Genomic DNA, 19,599 nt, shown 5'->3' on the forward strand with positions numbered 1-19,599 from the left:
TTTGAAACACTTGTCTCTAAGGAAACCCTGGCCGAATTCTTCCTCCCCTCTCCTCTCTCCTAAATCATCTTCTTGTTAGTTGGTGTTTGTAAGCCATTAGAGGAGTGACAATTATGACTCTAAAGCCTCAAGGACAACAAGATCAAGCAAGTGATTCAAGGTAAACTTCTAATCTTTCATTTCGTATTGTTATTATTGTATATTAGTCATTAGAAGTCTTGGATTCAATGTATGATCAATTAGAGAAACTTAGATCCAAGAATTAGGGTTGCATGTGCACATAGGGATGTTCATATGGCTAAAACCCATCACTTTCATCTCTCATCATCTATATCATCATTCATCTCTCATCTTCTATATCATCTTTCATCTACTCATCTTTACCAATATATATATATATATATATATATATATATATATATATATATATATATATATATATATATATATATATATATATATATATAGGGTTAGGTTCATTTGAGACCACCTATATTTTGTGAGACCGTGAGACGCATTTTTTAATTTTTTTTAATTTTTTTAGTTAATACAAGTTCCGAAAATAATATTTAAAAAAAGAATTTTTGGATTTTTCCATTTATTTTGCATTTTAAAATTATTTTTTAAAATATGTACAGTGTAATATTCTATTAAAATATTTCACGTATTTTTCAAAAAAAATGGAATTTATTTTTATTTTTTTTAGTTAATTCAAGTTCCGAAAATAATATTTAAAAAAAGAATTTTTAGATTTTTCCATTTATTCTGCATTTTAAAATTATTTTTTCGAATATGTCAGTGTAATATTCTATTAGAATATTTCACGTATTTTTCAAAAAAAATGGAATTTTTTTTATTTTTTTTAGTTAATTCAAGTTCCAAAAATAATATTTAAAAAAAGAATTTTTAGATTTTTCCATTTACTGTATTTTAAAATTATTTTTTAGAATATGTGAGTGTAATATTCTATTAGAATATTTCACGTATTTTTAAAAAAAAAACGGAATTTTTTTTATTTATTTTTTTTTTACTTTTATTTTTTTTAGTTAATTCAAGTTCCAAAAATAATATTTAAAAATTTTTCCATTTATTTTGCATTTTAAAATTATTTTTAGATTTGGTCTCACGGTCTCACAAAATTAGAATGGTCTCAAATGAACCTGAACCTATATATATATATATATATATATATATATATATATATATATATATATATATATATATATATATATATATATATATATATATATGTATAAAAATACATATACAATTTAAATTAAGTAAAACATGTATAAATCGTTCATTTAGCATATATATCATGAACACAGATAATAAGCACATATAGCATTTATAAATATTAAATACTTCATATCTACATGTATAATGAAAGTAACTATGCACTCATTTATTAAAGTGACGACTCGAAATTCGGACAACGTTTCGCTTCAAGCAATTGTCTTTTCCATTGACATAACCTAGTATTATTATCGCTAATATATTGCGACTAATTATTAGTCTAGATTCATCATTAACTTAAAGTCTATTTCAAGATCTATCAAGTAAGCAACAACCAGGTAGGATCATATCGAAGGTAAGGTCCGTTTGGTATATAAAGTATAATGTTTGGAAATTCCACTTTAAACACCTCACTGAATCACAACCTAGACATCATCCTCATAAGTTGATCAATCAGTATAACGTATTGGAATCACTGATAAATCTGGTTTATAGGTTCATAATAACGATATTGAATTTAAACATAAGTTACACTTAAAGCATAATAGGTGTAGCTCAACTTACAGTGTTTCTAGCGAAAACTTAGAACTCCGTCGTCAAAACTTTGTCGATGGATCTTTTTTTCTAAAAAGATTCTTATAGCACTTCAACGCTCACTTTACTATACTAAAACTACAGAAAGAGAAGTTGAATCACGAAGGACAGAAATGCCCAGGGATAAGAAGAGAAAGACTCTTGAATCAAGAGAATGGTGCAAGAAATATGAGAGCCTAGAGCTTATTATTTATAGTAATTGAATTTTCAAAAACCACCACCTATAGTTACTTAAATGACCTTATAGTTATTTAAACGACTAAACACCCATTTATAATACTATTTTAAAGAGATTTAACGATATTTGTACTAAACTAATGTCGAAAGTACTCAACGCTAGTCTTATAACGACTACATCGTCGATACCTTTCTAATGATATATACATATGTATATATATGTATACGTATATATGATTTATACTTTATTTTAATATGTAAATATGCTATTGTAAATTATAACTCGTTCATACAAACTCCGTTTTTGACGTTCTTTATATCCACGCGTAGCTATCAACGAGATCTACGACTTTCGTTTAGATTCCGTCGGCTAATTTTGACATTATTTTTTGTCTATATGTTTTTTAAATTAAATGATTTTGCTAATATCATATGTAACATCCGGATTTCCAGGTACATTATTTATTCATTTATTTTTGGAGATTTTGGGAGGGACCCGGCGAGTCGATGCTTAGACTCATCGAGTAGTGTCGCGATTTTCTATCCGGGTTAATGACCGGACTCGGCGAGTCCACGTTGTTTAATGAAACCCTAATTTTTGTGGTTTGAGACCTATTTAAAGGCCCTTATGGCCTTCATTTGCGGGTACCAGTTGATAGAGAGAGACCCCAAAGTGTGTGAACGTTTTGAGAGAGAAAGGAAGCCATTTTTGATCCTTGTGTGGGTGATTTTGCAAGAAGAAGGTGACCAAGGCAAGAGGAAACTGAAGAGGGTGCTAATGTGTGCATTTTAGAGCTTAGGGACTTCATCTTGAGGTATATATTCGATCCCCTTTCAGTTTTGGTGTAAGTTTTGAGAGTTAGGGTTTCTAGCCCCTTTTTGAGTATGATTTGTGAAGCAATTGGTCCCTTCTTGTGTTGAGGCTTCGAATCTAGATCCAAAGAGGTCCAGATACCTTAACTTCTTGATCTTTACAGGTGTCATGGAGAGTTATGAGCTTAGGGTGGCATATTGAGGCCATTTCTTCAAATAGAGCCATTGGGTCTTTGCATGGGCATCAAGATCCAAACTTTATGTATTTATTTTGCTTAAGGAGGCCAGATCTATGAGTTAGAGGGATGGATCTGACCTCAGGAGCTCATTTGACTTCGAGCATGGCATGAACTCGTCGAGTACCAAGAGCAGACTCGGCGAGTGGGGTTACGGTTTCCCCATAGTTCACTCAACGAGTTTTTGCCGAGTTGGGGGAATGACTCAGTGAGTCCGAAGGCATTAGAGGGCTGGAGTTCAAGGCGGAACTCGCCGAGTTCATATTGCGACTCGGCGAGTTGAGTCGGGGTGGCCCCATGACTCATGCCAGGTGTGACCCATCGAGCAAGGGAAAGACTCGACGTGTCATGCGGGACTAGAGCGTTAGTGGACATGCGTAGACTCGCCGAGTCACCTAAGTGCACTTGGCGAGTCGGGTCAGAGTCTGACCGTTGACTTTGTTGACTTTAAGGATTGGTCAACAATGGAGTCTTCGTGTCAAGAGAAGGTTGAGTCTAGTCTCTAGAGTTATATTTATGAGGGTATTTTACTTTATGTGATTAGGCGGAGGCTAGACCGTATTGCTACAGAGTCAGAGATTTACCGAGACATCTGAGGTGAGTCTTCTCACTATACTTTACCTTGAGTGGTAAGTAGGGTTATGTGACAGAGTATCTTGTATGTTATGTATGTGATGTGTTGTACTGCATTATTTCTATGTGACTTATGATGTGTGTATTCCAGAGTTTACAGAGTTAGGACCGAAAGGTCCACAAAGTTAGGACCAGAGGGTCCACAGAGTTAGGGCCAGTGGGCCCACGAGTTATAGCCTCGAGTGGCTAACATGTGTTATATGTGGTATTTTGGGGAACTCACTAAGCTTTATGCTTACAGATATGTGTTTTAGGTACCAGTGATTATCACGGGAAGGCGCCGGCATGATTCGTACACATGAGATTTTATGTATTTCAATCTTGGGAAATGTTTTTGTGAAACAAAGATATGATATAATGAGATTTTGATAATAAATGTGTTTTGAAAATTAAAAATTGTTTTAATTTTTACGGTGTTACATCATATCTCTCTCGTACGGATTCTATTTTTGACATTCTTTTTCTCAAAATTCTTATTTGAAAGATTACTACGATTTTATTTTTGGTGGCTTTAGCTAAAAGTCAACTATTCTCTTCGTAGCATTTTACGTCATATATTCCTTGTGCGCGGCTGAAATTTATATATCTTTTAAAAATCATATCTAATTCATACGGAGTCGGATTTCTACGAAATTTATATTTTCGGGATCAGGAAGACATGTACTTTCTAAATATAATACATACATACATATATATATATATATATATATATATATATATATATATATATATATATATATATATATATATATATATATTGGCGCACTTATTTTTACAATTTACAGATAATTCGGCTGATTTTTTTTCTATTTTATTATATTATAATAATCATGAAACACATAATATTCATATAATTCTTCTTTATTACGTCAAATAGGTTGTAATTGTTGACCCTAAATATTACTTTGGTTAAGATTATTTATCCTAGATAATCTTCTATAAAAAAAAAATCTTGTTTTAACGTTTATTATATCTTAATTGAGTAGCCCGAATCTGCGGGTGTTACAATTATCTCCCCCTTAGGATGATTACGTCCCGGAATCATCAACAAAACAGGTCTTGTATAATGACTCCACACATTTCCTTTTCATTCTAGGTGGTAATCGTAACTCTTATGTCCTTTCAAATGAGTATCTAACTCTAGGACTCCCTTACTGCTGGTGGTGCGCAATATTGCATCCGCTCTTTATCCTATGTTGGAATTTTAATCGTAGACTACGAGTTACAAACTCGGTCCTTATTGGAGACTCCTACTTCTTCGTAAACATACTTAACTTAAGATAAGGTCTCTTAATTCAATTATCGTAGTAGACCGATGGGACATGTTCTAATGACATCTCGTCGTATGATGCAATGCTTAGACTCAGGTCTTTTGAGTTAGATTCTACAATGTAAGATACCTTCCTTCATGCTCTATTGTGGTATAATCACATTCTAGCATGTAAAACTTCTAGCTACAAGCATCTTACTCTCACGGTGATTGCGATACTTCTATTGATTGCTTCGATTATCTTTCACTTCAATCTTTTGGCTTAAGTCAGATGCTACATCGAACTTGGTTCTCTGAACCATGTAACATAACTATCTTATCCGGACTCGATTTGATATGACCGCTAGGGTCAGAATATCAATCATCTTCTTGGTCATTACGAAAATGATGGTAACGATAGGCACGAACCAAACGGAATCAGTTACTAGTGCCTTAGTAACCTTGTGACTTTCCCTGCTCCAAGTGCAAGTCCTATGCTTCCAGTAGTATAGGCCTCTACTACCTTTCACACCTACTCATACTCGTCCCAAGTATTGTCTCGCAGTTCTCCATGTCACCACACAAGAAAATCATATAGCAACTTAACACATCAGAAAACATAACTAAGGTTTATATTATTTCTTGAAACGATTACATAGATGTTCAAGATCACCCTGCACTAGGCCTTTTATAAGAGGCTACACCACATGATACAATCTACATGGCTACTTTATATCTTGATCTTCGGATATATAGATCCTTACTCCTGGTCCTTCGTAACGTCACCTGCTTCATCAAGGATCATTTGAAATGCTCTTGCCTTTGGCTTCAACGGTTCATTCGGTCTTAGTGCTTCATTTTTCTTCGGGAAATCTTTTGACATATGTCGCTTGTCCCCACATCCGTAACATACCTTATCATTAAACGTGCAATCCTTAGGATAGTGACCAACCCTCCCACACTTATAACAAGTCACTTCTGTGTCGCATCTCCTATAGTGCCTCTTTTTACACTTCTCACACCACTTAACTCCACCACTACCTCCATACTTTTGGTCATCCAGGTTGGACTTTAAGAATCTTCCTTTCTTATAGGATCTTGAGAATCCCTCAAGCTTCCTCTTTTCTCCTGCTCTATCTTTCTCTAGACCTTTTTCTCTTATCCGAGTCTCTATATTCTTAACTTCTCTAACAATTGTCTTCAAATTAGTTTCCATTTTGACCGTTAGGCAAAAGTCCGTTGGCAATCCATTATCAAACATCTCTATCATAGAGAGTTTAGTAGTCACGAAGTAAGGGAATAACTTCATCCTCTCGTTGAATGTTGTGGCATACTCATTAACACTCATCTTCCCTTTCTTCAAGTTCTAAAACTCATTGTTTAGGTCTATCAGATTTACCTCCGAGTAGTATTGTATTTTCAAATGCTCCATGAATGCTTCCCAATACATCCTCAGGGCTTCCCCCCGTGGCATTGTATCTGCCAATAAATTCAACCAACTTAAAACTCCGGTCTTTAGTTGTCTGACTACAAAGACGGTTTTCTGCTTGTTGCTGCAGTTGCAGCTTTCAAATACCATTTCCATTTCGGAGATCCAATCCGTAATCTCTACTGGCCTTGGGCTTCCAGAATAATTTGATGGTTTGGCACCCAAGAAGTTCTTATACATACTACTATCCATGGTCAATCCCTCTATTCGGGCCATTCCTCCTTACCACTTGGGGTTCAACTTGACTCACAGTACGGCTGTAATTTCCTTCCTCTGATTGTTCTATGTTCAGTTCAGGTTATACAATGGGTACAATAGGTTCATCCCTATTAAGCAAAATTAGTCTCCTCTACTCCTTTTGTTTGGCTATCATAGCCGAAATCATTGCTTGGACTCCTGCCACCGTGATTGGCTCAGGTGTAGCTGGTACCTCTAGTGCACACTCAATCATTCGTGGTTCCGGCTGTTGGTTTCCATTAGCATTTCCTTAACCGCTGCGAGTTCTCACCATTTCGATCTATACACTCTAGCAGATGTTCAGTGTACAACGAAGAGAATTAATATAGGGAAAGATTTATTTACAACAGACGTATAAACCTCCTTATCACTCTGAAAAGTTATATGTCAGTTCTAATACCGTAAGTAAACGTTTGGAAATCTGAACACATAAAATTTCCAGATTCGGTCGGCAATAGACCATAGTACCGATCAAACGATGGCATCATAAATCATATAAAGCATCTTATAACATAAATCACTTATCACATATAAAGCATCTTATAACATTCATCGAAAGTAGGGGGCTTCGTATTATCGAAGTCCTGATACTGACAACCTCGACCGGTTCCTCCCCCTGCCGCTGATACAGCCGCTGTAGCTGTCGCAGCAGCCGCCTCCGCAAGAGCTGCATAGCGCTCATCAAAGTACTCAACCATGGCGGTCTTGATCGACCCAAACATCCCCGACAACTCGGCCCGGAACATAGCAGCAACCTCATCATGCAGGATCTCACGAATCCAAGCATCCAACTCATCCGTACTCATCTGACCAATGACCTCGGTTAGTACTAGTCCATCCTGACCACCCTCTCCTGATCCCGATCCCGAACCGGATCCTTCCCCGAGACGTCTCGTAATCACCATACTGAAAATATGCCACAAGAATATTAGGTATTCCTCATAATAATCCCAAGAACTAGCTTCCAACAAAACCCTAGGGGTTGTGACTTCCTTGATACGCGTATGGGTCCTGTGCTTTCAGTAGTGCGGGCCCATACTACCTTCCACACCTACCCATATTTATATCAAGTACCACCACAACACCCTAACAATCGCATATACATAACAAATACTTGATCCCAACTCCTAGAGGAGAGCCACTATCCCATAACCGACCTACCGGTCTCACGCAACCCTCCCATCCATGAAACTTCCACCAACCCGGCAACACTAGTGTATGCTAGTCATACATAACGTTGGAACCTATAGACTTTCGAATATCCAATCCTACCCTAAGCTCCCAGTCATACAAGAACAGAACATAAGGCTAAACCAAACATTCTCAGGCTATAAGATCTTAATTATGTATAACCATGATGCATACACTAAATAACTACAGTAATGATGTCAATTTCTTACAAAGGAAAACCTAGGCTAGCAGGCATCATATAACCCGGCAATTCTATCATGAAATTCCTGAAGATCCCTAGCCTAGTATTATCATGCAGTTCTAACATATCACATAATCAAACAACTTGTATGGTATTTTGGGGTCAACTTACTGGCTCCGGCTGATCGTACCCTCTGCTTCCTCCTTTACTTATTTCGAAAATCCTTTTGAAAACCATTTTGAAAATTCCTCTTTGATTTGAGACTGGGTTCACATGAATGTTCCTCCAATTCACTCAAACCAAGGCTCTGATACCAACTTGTAACATCCAATAATTTACAACCAATTTAAACTTTTCTAAAACAACCCATATTCATTAAGTTATTACAAAAAGGTTTCCAACTCATTTATTATCAGAGTATCCCAAGACATCAACATAAACCTGAGGAGCGGTACGATCACGCCTTTGCTTTTCCACGGTCTCCTGAAGTAACTGAAATAATACACTGAAACTGTAAGCCCAAAAGCTTAGCGAGTTACCCCCAAAATACCAACCACAATACCACACACATATCATATCATATCATAAACAGAACAACCATGCATATCGTGTAACACCCAGGATTTTGAAAGCCAAGAAAGTAAAGGAAACCCTAAATTTAAGAGGGACTCGACGAGTCAAAGGAAGGACTCGGCGAGTCGGAGCGGGATCCGGGTCGATAAGAAAGTGACCAACTCGACGAGTCGGCCAAGTGGACTCGGCGAGTCTGGTCTGTGCGAGGAAAACCCTAAATTCGGGGCTTGGAGCCTATTTAAGCATCATAATCTTCTTCCTAGGGCTCCTTTACAGCCTCTTGCACCCAGAACACCGCACCTTAAGCCCCCATTGTGTTCATTCAAGCTTTTAGCCATTTTTGAGTGGATTTAAGGAAGAAGAAGGAGTGGGAATCTTGGAGGCATCAAGGAGTGGCCTTGGATCTGAAGTTTGGGGAACATTTCAGAGCATTGGGAGATATCAATTCGTTTCCCTCCTTTAGATCTTCTTTGGTTATGAGTTTTGGGGCTTTTAAGCCATGTTTAAGTCCAATCTTGAGCTTGAGGTCCAGATCTGAGGTTGCTACCTCAGATCCATGTTTATTTTGGTATGTAATCTCATAAAGTATCAGTCATTGGGTGGAAATTGGAAGTCTCTTGGTCCTAAACCCTAGCTATGGGTGTATTTTGCCTAGATCTCACTCTCTACACGTAAAGTTTGCAACTTTACGTGGGAAATAGGCTTGGGGAGGGTAGATCTATAGTTTGGAGCTCATGCATGACTCGGAAGTCCTCTGCATGTAAGTGGATCTCAGTGGACTCGGCGAGTAGCTTGAAGATGAGGAGGAACTCGACGAGTGGGATGAACAGCTCGTCGAGTCGGATGAAGATGGGCATGAACTCGGCGAGTTGGATGAACAACTCGTCGAGTTGAATGAAGTTTGTCGTGTGCTCGGCGAGTCTGTTCTTAGACTCGGCGAGTCGGGTCGAGTGGTCCCAAACCCTTCGAGTTAAGACTCGAGTCAGCGAGTCGAGCCAGGACTCAGTGAGTTGGTCAGGTCAGGAATCGAAATCGGTAAACTCGGCGAGTCAGGGGCTGACTCGGCGAGTAGAGTCGCGAGTGGAAGGACTCTGGATTTATGAACTCGGCGAGTCAGTGGGGTGACTCGGCGAGTAGGGTTGACCTGGAAGGTTGACTTTGACTAGAGTGGACTTGGTTAACCTTTGGAGGTCAGTTAGACTAAGTGTTATATATATATTGATAGCTCGGAGAGCTAGAGGAGCAGCGGTTCAGGGTATTGTTGAGTAGCAGCCAGAGGTTTATCAGCAAAGCTCAGCAGTTCAGGTGAGTTACCTTCCAGTAGCGGTGGGTCTGAGGCCACAATGTCGGCCCACCAGTAGGAGTTGTATGTTGGATGATTGTCTTTGTGATATCATCTTGATTGCTACTACCTGTTATGTTGTATGCTAGCATGATACGTTATATGTGATAGTAGTAGAGTTCGGTTGTTAGGACCGAAGGGTAGTCAGACACCCCAGAAATGCCTGATAGTACGTGATGTTATGTTTGCATGCTGGCTTGTTATGTTATATGTGATCGTAGTAGTAGGGGTGAAATAGTCCCCGAGGATCGGTTGTTAGGACCGATGGGTAGTCAGCACCCCAGAATGGCTTGACACGGGTAAGACGGCACCCCAGAATGGCCGTATGGGTAGGTCAGCACCCCAGAATGGCTTGACACGGGTAGGTCGGCACCCCAGAATGGCCGTACCGGGTAGTCAGGCACCCCAGAATAGCCTGGCAGTATATATGTTATGTGGTTGTATGGTATGCGGTACGTTGGGGGAACTCACTAAGCTTCGTGCTTACGGTTTTCAGTTTTGTTTTCAGGTACTTCCGGTAGCGGAGGGAAGAGCTCGGGGTGATCGCATGGCACACACCATAGATTAGTCAACCTGGGAATGTTTACTCTGATAATGATATTATGTTTTGAATTTAATACTCGAAAGTTATGTTTAACTTATGATATGTTTTTATAAATCTAGTTTTAGTAATGTTTTAAAAGAAATTTTTGGTCTTGATTTTTGGGTCGTTACAAGTTGGTATCAGAGCCTTGGTTTGAGGGATTCGGGCATTCTCCCGGGGGTGCCTGAACTCAAACTGAGGGGTCGGATAAAAAGTTTTCAAAAGTGAAAAGACAGTTTTGTAAAAAGAATTTTGAGAACGAAAAACAGTTTTAGAAAAACAAAAAGAATTCAAAAGAAAGGAAATTTTAAAAGAGCAAAGAGGTGTGGTGCATGCAATCAACCGAGCTCAAGTAAGTACTCCCAATTTACCCATACAAGTTATATTATGATTATCAGTATCGATTTCAGTTTCAGTTTCAGTTCCAGCTTCCGTAGAACAGCATGCTAGAATAGGACTAAGGATCTAGGATGATGCCTTATGTGCCTGGTTTATGTGTTCAGCTTTATGAGAATTGCATGCTAGTATTGAGTAGACAGCAGTAGGATAGCCTGTGTAGGTTATGCCTGATAGCAGGAGCTTAGCATTGTATGCTAGTGCAGTTTCTGGTTATGAGAATTGTTTTGCCTGAGTATGTTTCCTTTATCCGAATGCTGCTTGCTTTGTGCTTTGTGGGACTCTGAGTGATGGGAGTTAGCCATTAGGTGAATACGTCACATCACATGTGATCAGGGTTGGATAATCTCAGAGTGCTGGATTTGGCCCTACTGCGCAGCTCTCGTCTGAGTCCAACCGTTGTAGGGACGAGACTTTTACTCGAAGGATTATCCGAGCCTCATTATATGTGATGGTATTCAGGTGGTGGCTAATTGGCATTACAAGGAGGCCTTCAGCAGCTGAGGACTGTTTGGGTAGAGTCAGAGGTTCCCTAGGGTAAGCCTAGGATGAGAGTAGCAGAGATCAGTAGAAGAGTAAAAGGGACTGTGTGGAGTTGAGGTAACTCTTGAGGAAAGTATGGATAGATGTGGAAGGTAGTAGGGGCCCATACTACTGAAAGCAGAGGATCCGTACTCGATTCAAGAGGGGCCAAGACGAAACCAGGAATGGGGTAGTGAGTGAGAAATTCCTCAGCAGTAGTAGGTAAATTGATCAGGATTTTGTTATATTTTCAGCATGGTGGCGTTGCGCGAGATACCAGTTAGCAGTTCAGGTGTCGGGGAGGGGTCTGGCTCGGGCTTCAGAGCCGGGCAGCTTGATGATCAGATGAGGGATTTCATTTCTGCAGAGATTACGCGCAGCATCATTGATCAGACTCCAGTGATTTTTGGTTCAGTTAGGGAGGCCATCGTGGAGCTTATGGACAGCCATCTTGAGGCCTTTAGGCCCGGGATAATTTCAGGGCAGTTTGGGGCTCGTCTAGAGCCCGGTTCTTATGGAGTTCAGGGATCCATCAAGGAGGGAGATCCTATTTCTAGTTCCTGCCATCAGGGGTCAGGAGTGAGTGGGGCACCCTGCCTCCGGGAGAGACCCTTGCATGATTGGGTATCTAATGAGGTTTCGCTAGTCATTCGTGAGGAGTTACCCAACATCATTGAGAGGGTCACTAGTCGTTTGGCCGTTAAGTTCCAGGGACAACCAGCTGCTCTTCATGCGGTTGATGGAGTAGTCGGGGTCACTCAGGAGCAGGAGATTGGTTTGGTTGGGCAACTCGGAAAAAGGAAGCGAGCATGTGCCGCAGGGAGATTGGGGAGAAGTGTGGAGTCCTACTCAGCTGACTTGGGCGCTGAAGGTCAAGAGGATCTAGAGGTGTGTAGTAAGTGTGGAGGAACTCATGGGTTTGCTTGTCACAAGTTCAGGTGTTTCAAGTGCGGGGAAAGGGGGCATGTGTATCGGGATTGTAAGCAGGATCAGAGATGTTTTCATTGTCATCAGCCGGGTCATTTCAGGTCTCGCTGTCCCGTCTTGGTGGTAGAGAGAGTTCAGGGTCAGGCACCTATCGTTTCACAGGAAGTCAAGATCGAGCCGCACTAGATCTCAGGTATGATGTTGAATTCCTTCCTTTGTAGTAACTCTATGGTTATGGTATTGCATCGATGTTAGTAAGCATGTATCTATGAGTATTATGCTACCTGCTGGTGAATGAGTTATATGCCATTTGCATACCTTGGTTTTAGATTGATAGTCAGCGGTTGTTCCCCAATAGAACGGGTTATCTAGGTTGCGGTAATTGTAGCATGCTTGGAAGGGATTTGGTGCGTCTCGCTAGTTCGGAGCGGCATAGTGTTAGGGATGGATTGGTTAGATCCCTAGCTATGGCAGGCTTGGGCTCCTTAGCAGAATAATTATAGAATGGCAGCAAAGATCGGGATCTCTTTTGAGTGTGAAGCAGCAAGGGGTAAGCAGGATCGAAGTGGGGGAGAACCCTCCGGGGATACATGGATAAGAGTCTCGTAGACTCAGAATGAGTGTGCGGCCTCTGAGAAGAAATGGTAGTAGTCCAGTGATGGATGGATTGAGAAGTTCAGAATTAGGAGTTCGAGAACTTTTCCCAGCAGATAGTTCATGTAATCGAGATGGTTAGAAGCTGGTTGGGAATCCAAGATTGGAGGACCACCTGTCGGACGCATGAGAGTCGGAGTGAAGATCCTGAGAGCGGGTAACAAGAGATGTTTCCGTATTAGTAGCCAGTGGCAGAGTTAGCATGCAGGATGGCGTGGATTCAGGAGTTGGGAGTTTGGAAACTTCCCAACAATAGCTTCTTGTATCCGGATTAGAAGCCGGTTGGGTTGGGAACCAAGCCGAAGAGTTCCTCGACGAAGCGCTAAGTATTCCAAGGATATAGGATGTCGAGGATGATGCAGTAATTCAAGACTGGGAGCGGGTTTGAGAAATCGGGATGAGGAATCACTAGCAGGACTAGGGATAGTCAGGATGTTCTCGAGATAGTAGTAGTGTTGTAAGTCTGCGGGGGTAGCCGTAGCATTCACTAGCAGTCAGATAGCAGTGGTAGTGTTGTAAGTCTGCGGGGGTAGCCGTAGCATTCACTAGCAGTCAGATAGCAGTAGTAGTGTTGTAAGTCTGCGGGGGTAGCCGTAGCATTCACTAGCAGTCAGATAGCAGTGGTAGTGTTGTAAGTCTGCGGGGGTAGCCGTAGCATTCACTAGCAGTCAGATGGTAGCAGTAGTAGTGTTGTAAGTCTGCGGGGGTAGCCGTAGCATTCACTAGCAGTCAGATAGCAGTAGTAGTGTTGTAAGTCTGCGGGGGTAGCCGTAGCATTCACTAGCAGTCAGATGGTAGTAGTAGTGGTGTTGTAAGTCTGCGGGGGTAGCCGTAGCATCCACTAGCAGCCAGATAGTATTAGAGAGTTGTAAGTCCGCGAGCGTAGTCGCAGCCTTTTATCAGATTGGTAGGTAGCATGAGCGCGTGATAGACGCGGGAAAGCAGTTGTACCCACCAGTTCGGGTGTAGCAGTGAGGATATGGGAATCCACGGGTTAGATTTCGGATATCCCAATTGGATCAGTATTGGCTAAGTCAGCAATTTCGGCTATAGATCGTCGCGTCAGTTATGAGATCAGAGTAGCAGTGGACCGTTAGGGTTCGGGTATGTTGCGGACTACCGTCAGTCTGGGAACCATCATGTTGTTAGTCGTGGAATTGATGATGTCAGGATGTGACGTATGGACCCGATCGGTTGGATCGGAAGGTTGCTAGAGCCACAGTGACAGGATAACTAGTGGAAACTAGTCCTAGAGGAAGATTTCGTTCAGAAGTCGTGGAAGCGACTAAGTGAGGAGTCCCTTGACTCCACAGTTGGGTTGGAGTTCAATGTTTCAGTCAGTTCAATGTTTCAGGCAGCTCAGTGTTTCAGGCAGCTCAGCGTTTCAGGCGGCTCAGTGTTTCAGGCCGTTCAGCGTTTCAGTCGGTTCAGCGTTTCAGCCAGGTTCAGTATTGCAGGTAGTTCAGTGTTTGGAAGGTTTCAGGGTTTTGGGTTAGTATTGCATTTGTGTTGGAATGCAAGGGCCGACAGTATAGTTGGTTGAATTGGAAATGGCAAGTCCCTCTCAGCAGGATCAGTTGAGCCTTCTGCCAAGTGTAAGTGATCTATAAGGATAGCTAAGCAGGTCGCTTTTCTTTCAGGATGGAAGGCTCGAGTTAGTAGGAGTTGAGTAATCAGATGGGAGATAAGCAAGTTGGTTCCAGCAGCATCGTTGCAGTATGAGCGGCAGAATGGATAGAACAGTTTTAGATAGTCGAAGTATCTTCAGGAGTCGCTGGGGGCGACCAGTGATGGTGTTGGGACTAGCTACCGGTGGGAACCGGTAATCCAGTCATTGAGAGGTTGGTAGGGACCAGGGCGGTCCCAGTTTGTCAGGAAGTCAGTCGAGGAATAGTTGAATTGTCAGTCGGTGGCAGTGCGAGTATGCAGCGTATGGTGGAGTTCAGTTAGTTGAGTCGAGGGGTGCTCGACACCAAGTGTTGGCAGGAAGGAGTGTCAGTGAGTGCTGACGGTGATGACCCGTCTGGGAATAGCAGGGAGGTGATGGAGTTAGTGAAGGATAGGACCTTCACAGTGTCCAAGGAAAAGTCGGTAATGAGGCTTGCCTTGGGAAGGCAAGGGATTTGCGCAAGAAAAGAAATGGAGAACCCCTACGGGTTCAGTGCAGTATCCGGTGGAAGACCAGCGCAGGTAGGCGGCTGGAGTTGAGTATTGGAGGCAGACCGTAGGCGGTGGGCCAAGGTAAACTTCGAGGACGAAGTTCAGTTTAAGTGGGGGAGAGTTGTAACACCCAGGATTTTGAAAGCCAAGAAAGTAAAGGAAACCCTAAATTTAAGAGGGACTCGACGAGTCAAAGGAAGGACTCGGCGAGTCGGAGCGGGATCCGGGTCGATAAGAAAGTGACCAACTCGACGAGTCGGCCAAGTGGACTCGGCGAGTCTGGTCTGTGCGAGGAAAACCCTAAATTCGGGGCTTGGAGCCTATTTAAGCATCATAATCTTCTTCCTAGGGCTCCTTTACAGCCTCTTGCACCCAGAACACCGCACCTTAAGCCCCCATTGTGTTCATTCAAGCTTTTAGCCATTTTTGAGTGGATTTAAGGAAGAAGAAGGAGTGGGAATCTTGGAGGCATCAAGGAGTGGCCTTGGATCTGAAGTTTGGGGAACATTTCAGAGCATTGGGAGGTATCAATTCGTTTCCCTCCTTTAGATCTTCTTTGGTTATGAGTTTTGGGGCTTTTAAGCCATGTTTAAGTCCAATCTTGAGCTTGAGGTCCAGATCTGAGGTTGCTACCTCAGATCCATGTTTATTTTGGTATGTAATCTCATAAAGTATCAGTCATTGGGTGGAAATTGGAAGTCTCTTGGTCCTAAACCCTAGCTATGGGTGTATTTTGCCTAGATCTCACTCTCTACACGTAAAGTTTGCAACTTTACGTGGGAAATAGGCTTGGGGAGGGTAGATCTATAGTTTGGAGCTCATGCATGACTCGGAAGTCCTCTGCATGTAAGTGGATCTCAGTGGACTCGGCGAGTAGCTTGAAGATGAGGAGGAACTCGACGAGTGGGATGAACAGCTCGTCGAGTCGGATGAAGATGGGCATGAACTCGGCGAGTTGGATGAACAACTCGTCGAGTTGAATGAAGTTTGTCGTGTGCTCGGCGAGTCTGTTCTTAGACTCGGCGAGTCGGGTCGAGTGGTCCCAAACCCTTCGAGTTAAGACTCGAGTCAGCGAGTCGAGCCAGGACTCAGTGAGTTGGTCAGGTCAGGAATCGGAATCGGTAAACTCGGCGGGTCAGGGGCTGACTCGGCGAGTAGAGTCGCGAGTGGAAGGACTCTGGATTTATGAACTCGGCGAGTCAGTGGGGTGACTCGGCGAGTAGGGTTGACCTGGAAGGTTGACTTTGACTAGAGTGGACTTGGTTAACCTTTGGAGGTCAGTTAGACTAAGTGTTATATATATATTGATAGCTCGGAGAGCTAGAGGAGCAGCGGTTCAGGGTATTGTTGAGTAGCAGCCAGAGGTTTATCAGCAAAGCTCAGCAGTTCAGGTGAGTTACCTTCCAGTAGCGGTGGGTCTGAGGCCACAATGCCGGCCCACCAGTAGGAGTTGTATGTTGGATGATTGTCTTTGTGATATCATCTTGATTGCTACTACCTGTTATGTTGTATGCTAGCATGATACGTTATATGTGATAGTAGTAGAGTTCGGTTGTTAGGACCGAAGGGTAGTCAGACACCCCAGAAATGCCTGATAGTACGTGATGTTATGTTTGCATGCTGGCTTGTTATGTTATATGTGATCGTAGTAGTAGGGGTGAAATAGTCCCTGAGGATCGGTTGTTAGGACCGATGGGTAGTCAGCACCCCAGAATGGCTTGACACGGGTAAGACGGCACCCCAGAATGGCCGTATGGGTAGGTCAGCACCCCAGAATGGCTTGACACGGGTAGGTCGGCACCCCAGAATGGCCGTACCGGGTAGTCAGGCACCCCAGAATAGCCTGGCAGTATATATGTTATGTGGTTGCATGGTATGCGGTACGTTGGGGGAACTCACTAAGCTTCGTGCTTACGGTTTTCAGTTTTGTTTTCAGGTACTTCCGGTAGCGGAGGGAAGAGCTCGGGGTGATCGCATGGCACACACCATAGATTAGTCAACCTGGGAATGTTTACTCTGATAATGATATTATGTTTTGAATTTAATACTCGAAAGTTATGTTTAACTTATGATATGTTTTTATAAATCTAGTTTTAGTAATGTTTTAAAAGAAATTTTTGGTCTTGATTTTTGGGTCGTTACATATCGAGTCTACGGTGTGACTGGTTCGCCTACACCAGGTCTTCAGTTCACCCGGTCCACTCTCTCTCTCCGAGTCTACAGTATGACTGGTCCGCCCGCTTCGGGCCTTCAGTCCACCTGGTCTACTCTCTGAGTCTACAGTATGACTGGTCCGTCCGCACCGAACCTTCATTCTGTCTGGTCCACTCTTCGAGCCTCGGCATGTCTGGTCTGCCCTCTTGGGGTCTTCAGCCTATCCGGACCGCTCGCCGGGCCTTCGGTCTAACCAGTCCGCCCTAGGTATGTTGGCTTACAGCACAAAGCAGGACCCGCCTCTACCCAACCCCAGTCCAACAACCATGTGCACATAAACATATAATCATAAAACATCTCACAACTAATCAAACCGATCCAGCATATCACATAACATAGCAGCATCCTAACCAGGATACCGACCTAACCGGTCACTAGCATAGCATCATCCTATATACCAGGATACCGACCTTAACCAGGTCTCTAACATATACCATCCTAACTACCAGAATGCAAACATAGCAAATCAATAACATAACAACAATACCCGGACTTCCATCCGATAAAGGGTTGGCCTTGGTGTCGTAGACCCTGTCAGTATAGTAAGGATAACTCACCTGCAACTGCCGACTTAAAGAAATAAGACCACGCTGCTCCGACCACCAGGACGAACTCCACCACTGATCATTACCAAATAACCAAAACCAATAAACACCAATAATTACCAAAATACCCTTGGAAGTCAAACTGGTCAACCCTTGGTCCCAATCAAAGTCCTCAGTCAAAGTCAACCTTCCTAGTTGACCCTACTCGCCCAGTCAACCCGTTGACTCGTTGAGTTCCTATGCTCAGAAACTCCCAAGCCACGACTCAACTCGCCGAGTTGCCCCAAGACTCGTCGACTCCAACAAGCTCTAAGTCCCTTCTTGCTCAACTCACCGAGTCATCCCTCGACTCATCGATTCACAGCTTAACCAGAAAAGGTTTAAGGTTCCACGACCAGACTCGCCGAGTCCAAGAACAAACACACCAAGTCCAAGGAAATCTTCAACAGACTCACCGAGTTGTTCTTCCAACTCGCCAAGTCCAAACATGACATCTTCATTCAGACGATTTCAGGCCATTTCATTGCTTCCAATACATAGATCTAGACTCCTAGGGCCAGATTCACACATAAAGTTTCCAACTTTACACGCATGCAAGGCTCAACAAGCTCCAAAAAAGCTACAAGGAGGTTTTGGGACGAAGATACTCTAAATCAAGCCCCAAGGCTGATGCTTTAAGCTTCCATGGCTCACTATTAACCTAGATTTGAAGTTGCAACTACAGATCTAACCTCTAAACCTGAAAGGGATTCCTATCAAGCTAAAATTCCCAAGACAACAACCAAGAATGGATCTAGAAGGAGAAAACTCAAGGTAACGACTTGTTACCTCATAAATGTGCCTAAGAAGGAGTAGATTCCAGATCTACAATGATCTCCCGATGCTAGCCTCTTGATCTTCTAACTTTCTCCTCTTAAATCCTTCTTCCAAGCTCAAACTTTAACAATGGAGGCTCACACACACTAATTAGGGTTTCTGGAACTCAAATGGGCAGTAAAGAGGCTGAGGGTGGCTATAATGTGCTTTATATAGGGCACAACTCCCAGAATTAGGGTTTTCTCCCTTCAGCACCAACTCGCCGAGTCCACTTCCGACTCATCGAGTTGCTCACTTAACACATGACCAGAATCATGACTCAATTCGTCGAGTCTATCCATTGACTTGCCGAGTCGACCTTCCTAATTTACACTAAGAACCCTGAACTTGCACTTCTGAACTCGGGGTGTTACAAGCGCAAGACTTAAAAGAGATGTGGTCAATGATAGGGTAACTAAGGAAGGCTAGATGTCAATGATATGCATTATGCTAGTATATGTTATGTGTTTATGTTATATGATTATGTGGTAGTGATAGATTTGGTTCTATGTAGTTTAAGTTGGATAGCCTGAGAACTTTTACTCTAATGCCTGATTGCGATGTTCTTTTCTGATTGTTTGCTCTTGGTTAGATCATTTGCTCGATTTTCTATGAGATCCCTGATTACATATGACTCTATGTATTGCATGAAAGACCAGTACTTGGCCCCTGGAAAATGTATGGAAGACCGGAATCTAGCCCCTGACAATTGTATGAAAGACCAGGATCTTGCCCCTAGTAATTATGTGAAAGACCAGGATATGGCCCCTGAAAATTGTATGGAAGAGCAGG

General features: G+C 42.3%; 1 protein-coding gene across 1 annotated transcript; it reads right to left on the bottom strand.

Moving 5' to 3' along the window:
• Positions 1-5,698: 5,698 nt before the first annotated feature.
• On the bottom strand, positions 5,699-6,286 carry LOC111899944 (uncharacterized). The gene has a single exon (XM_023895823.1). The coding sequence runs from the start codon at positions 6,284-6,286 to the stop codon at positions 5,699-5,701; it is 588 nt and encodes a 195-aa protein (XP_023751591.1).
• Positions 6,287-19,599: the final 13,313 nt, after the last annotated feature.

Source organism: Lactuca sativa, chromosome 8 (assembly GCF_002870075.4).
Source record: "Lactuca sativa cultivar Salinas chromosome 8, Lsat_Salinas_v11, whole genome shotgun sequence".
In the NCBI taxonomy this organism is placed as follows: domain Eukaryota; kingdom Viridiplantae; phylum Streptophyta; class Magnoliopsida; order Asterales; family Asteraceae; genus Lactuca; species Lactuca sativa.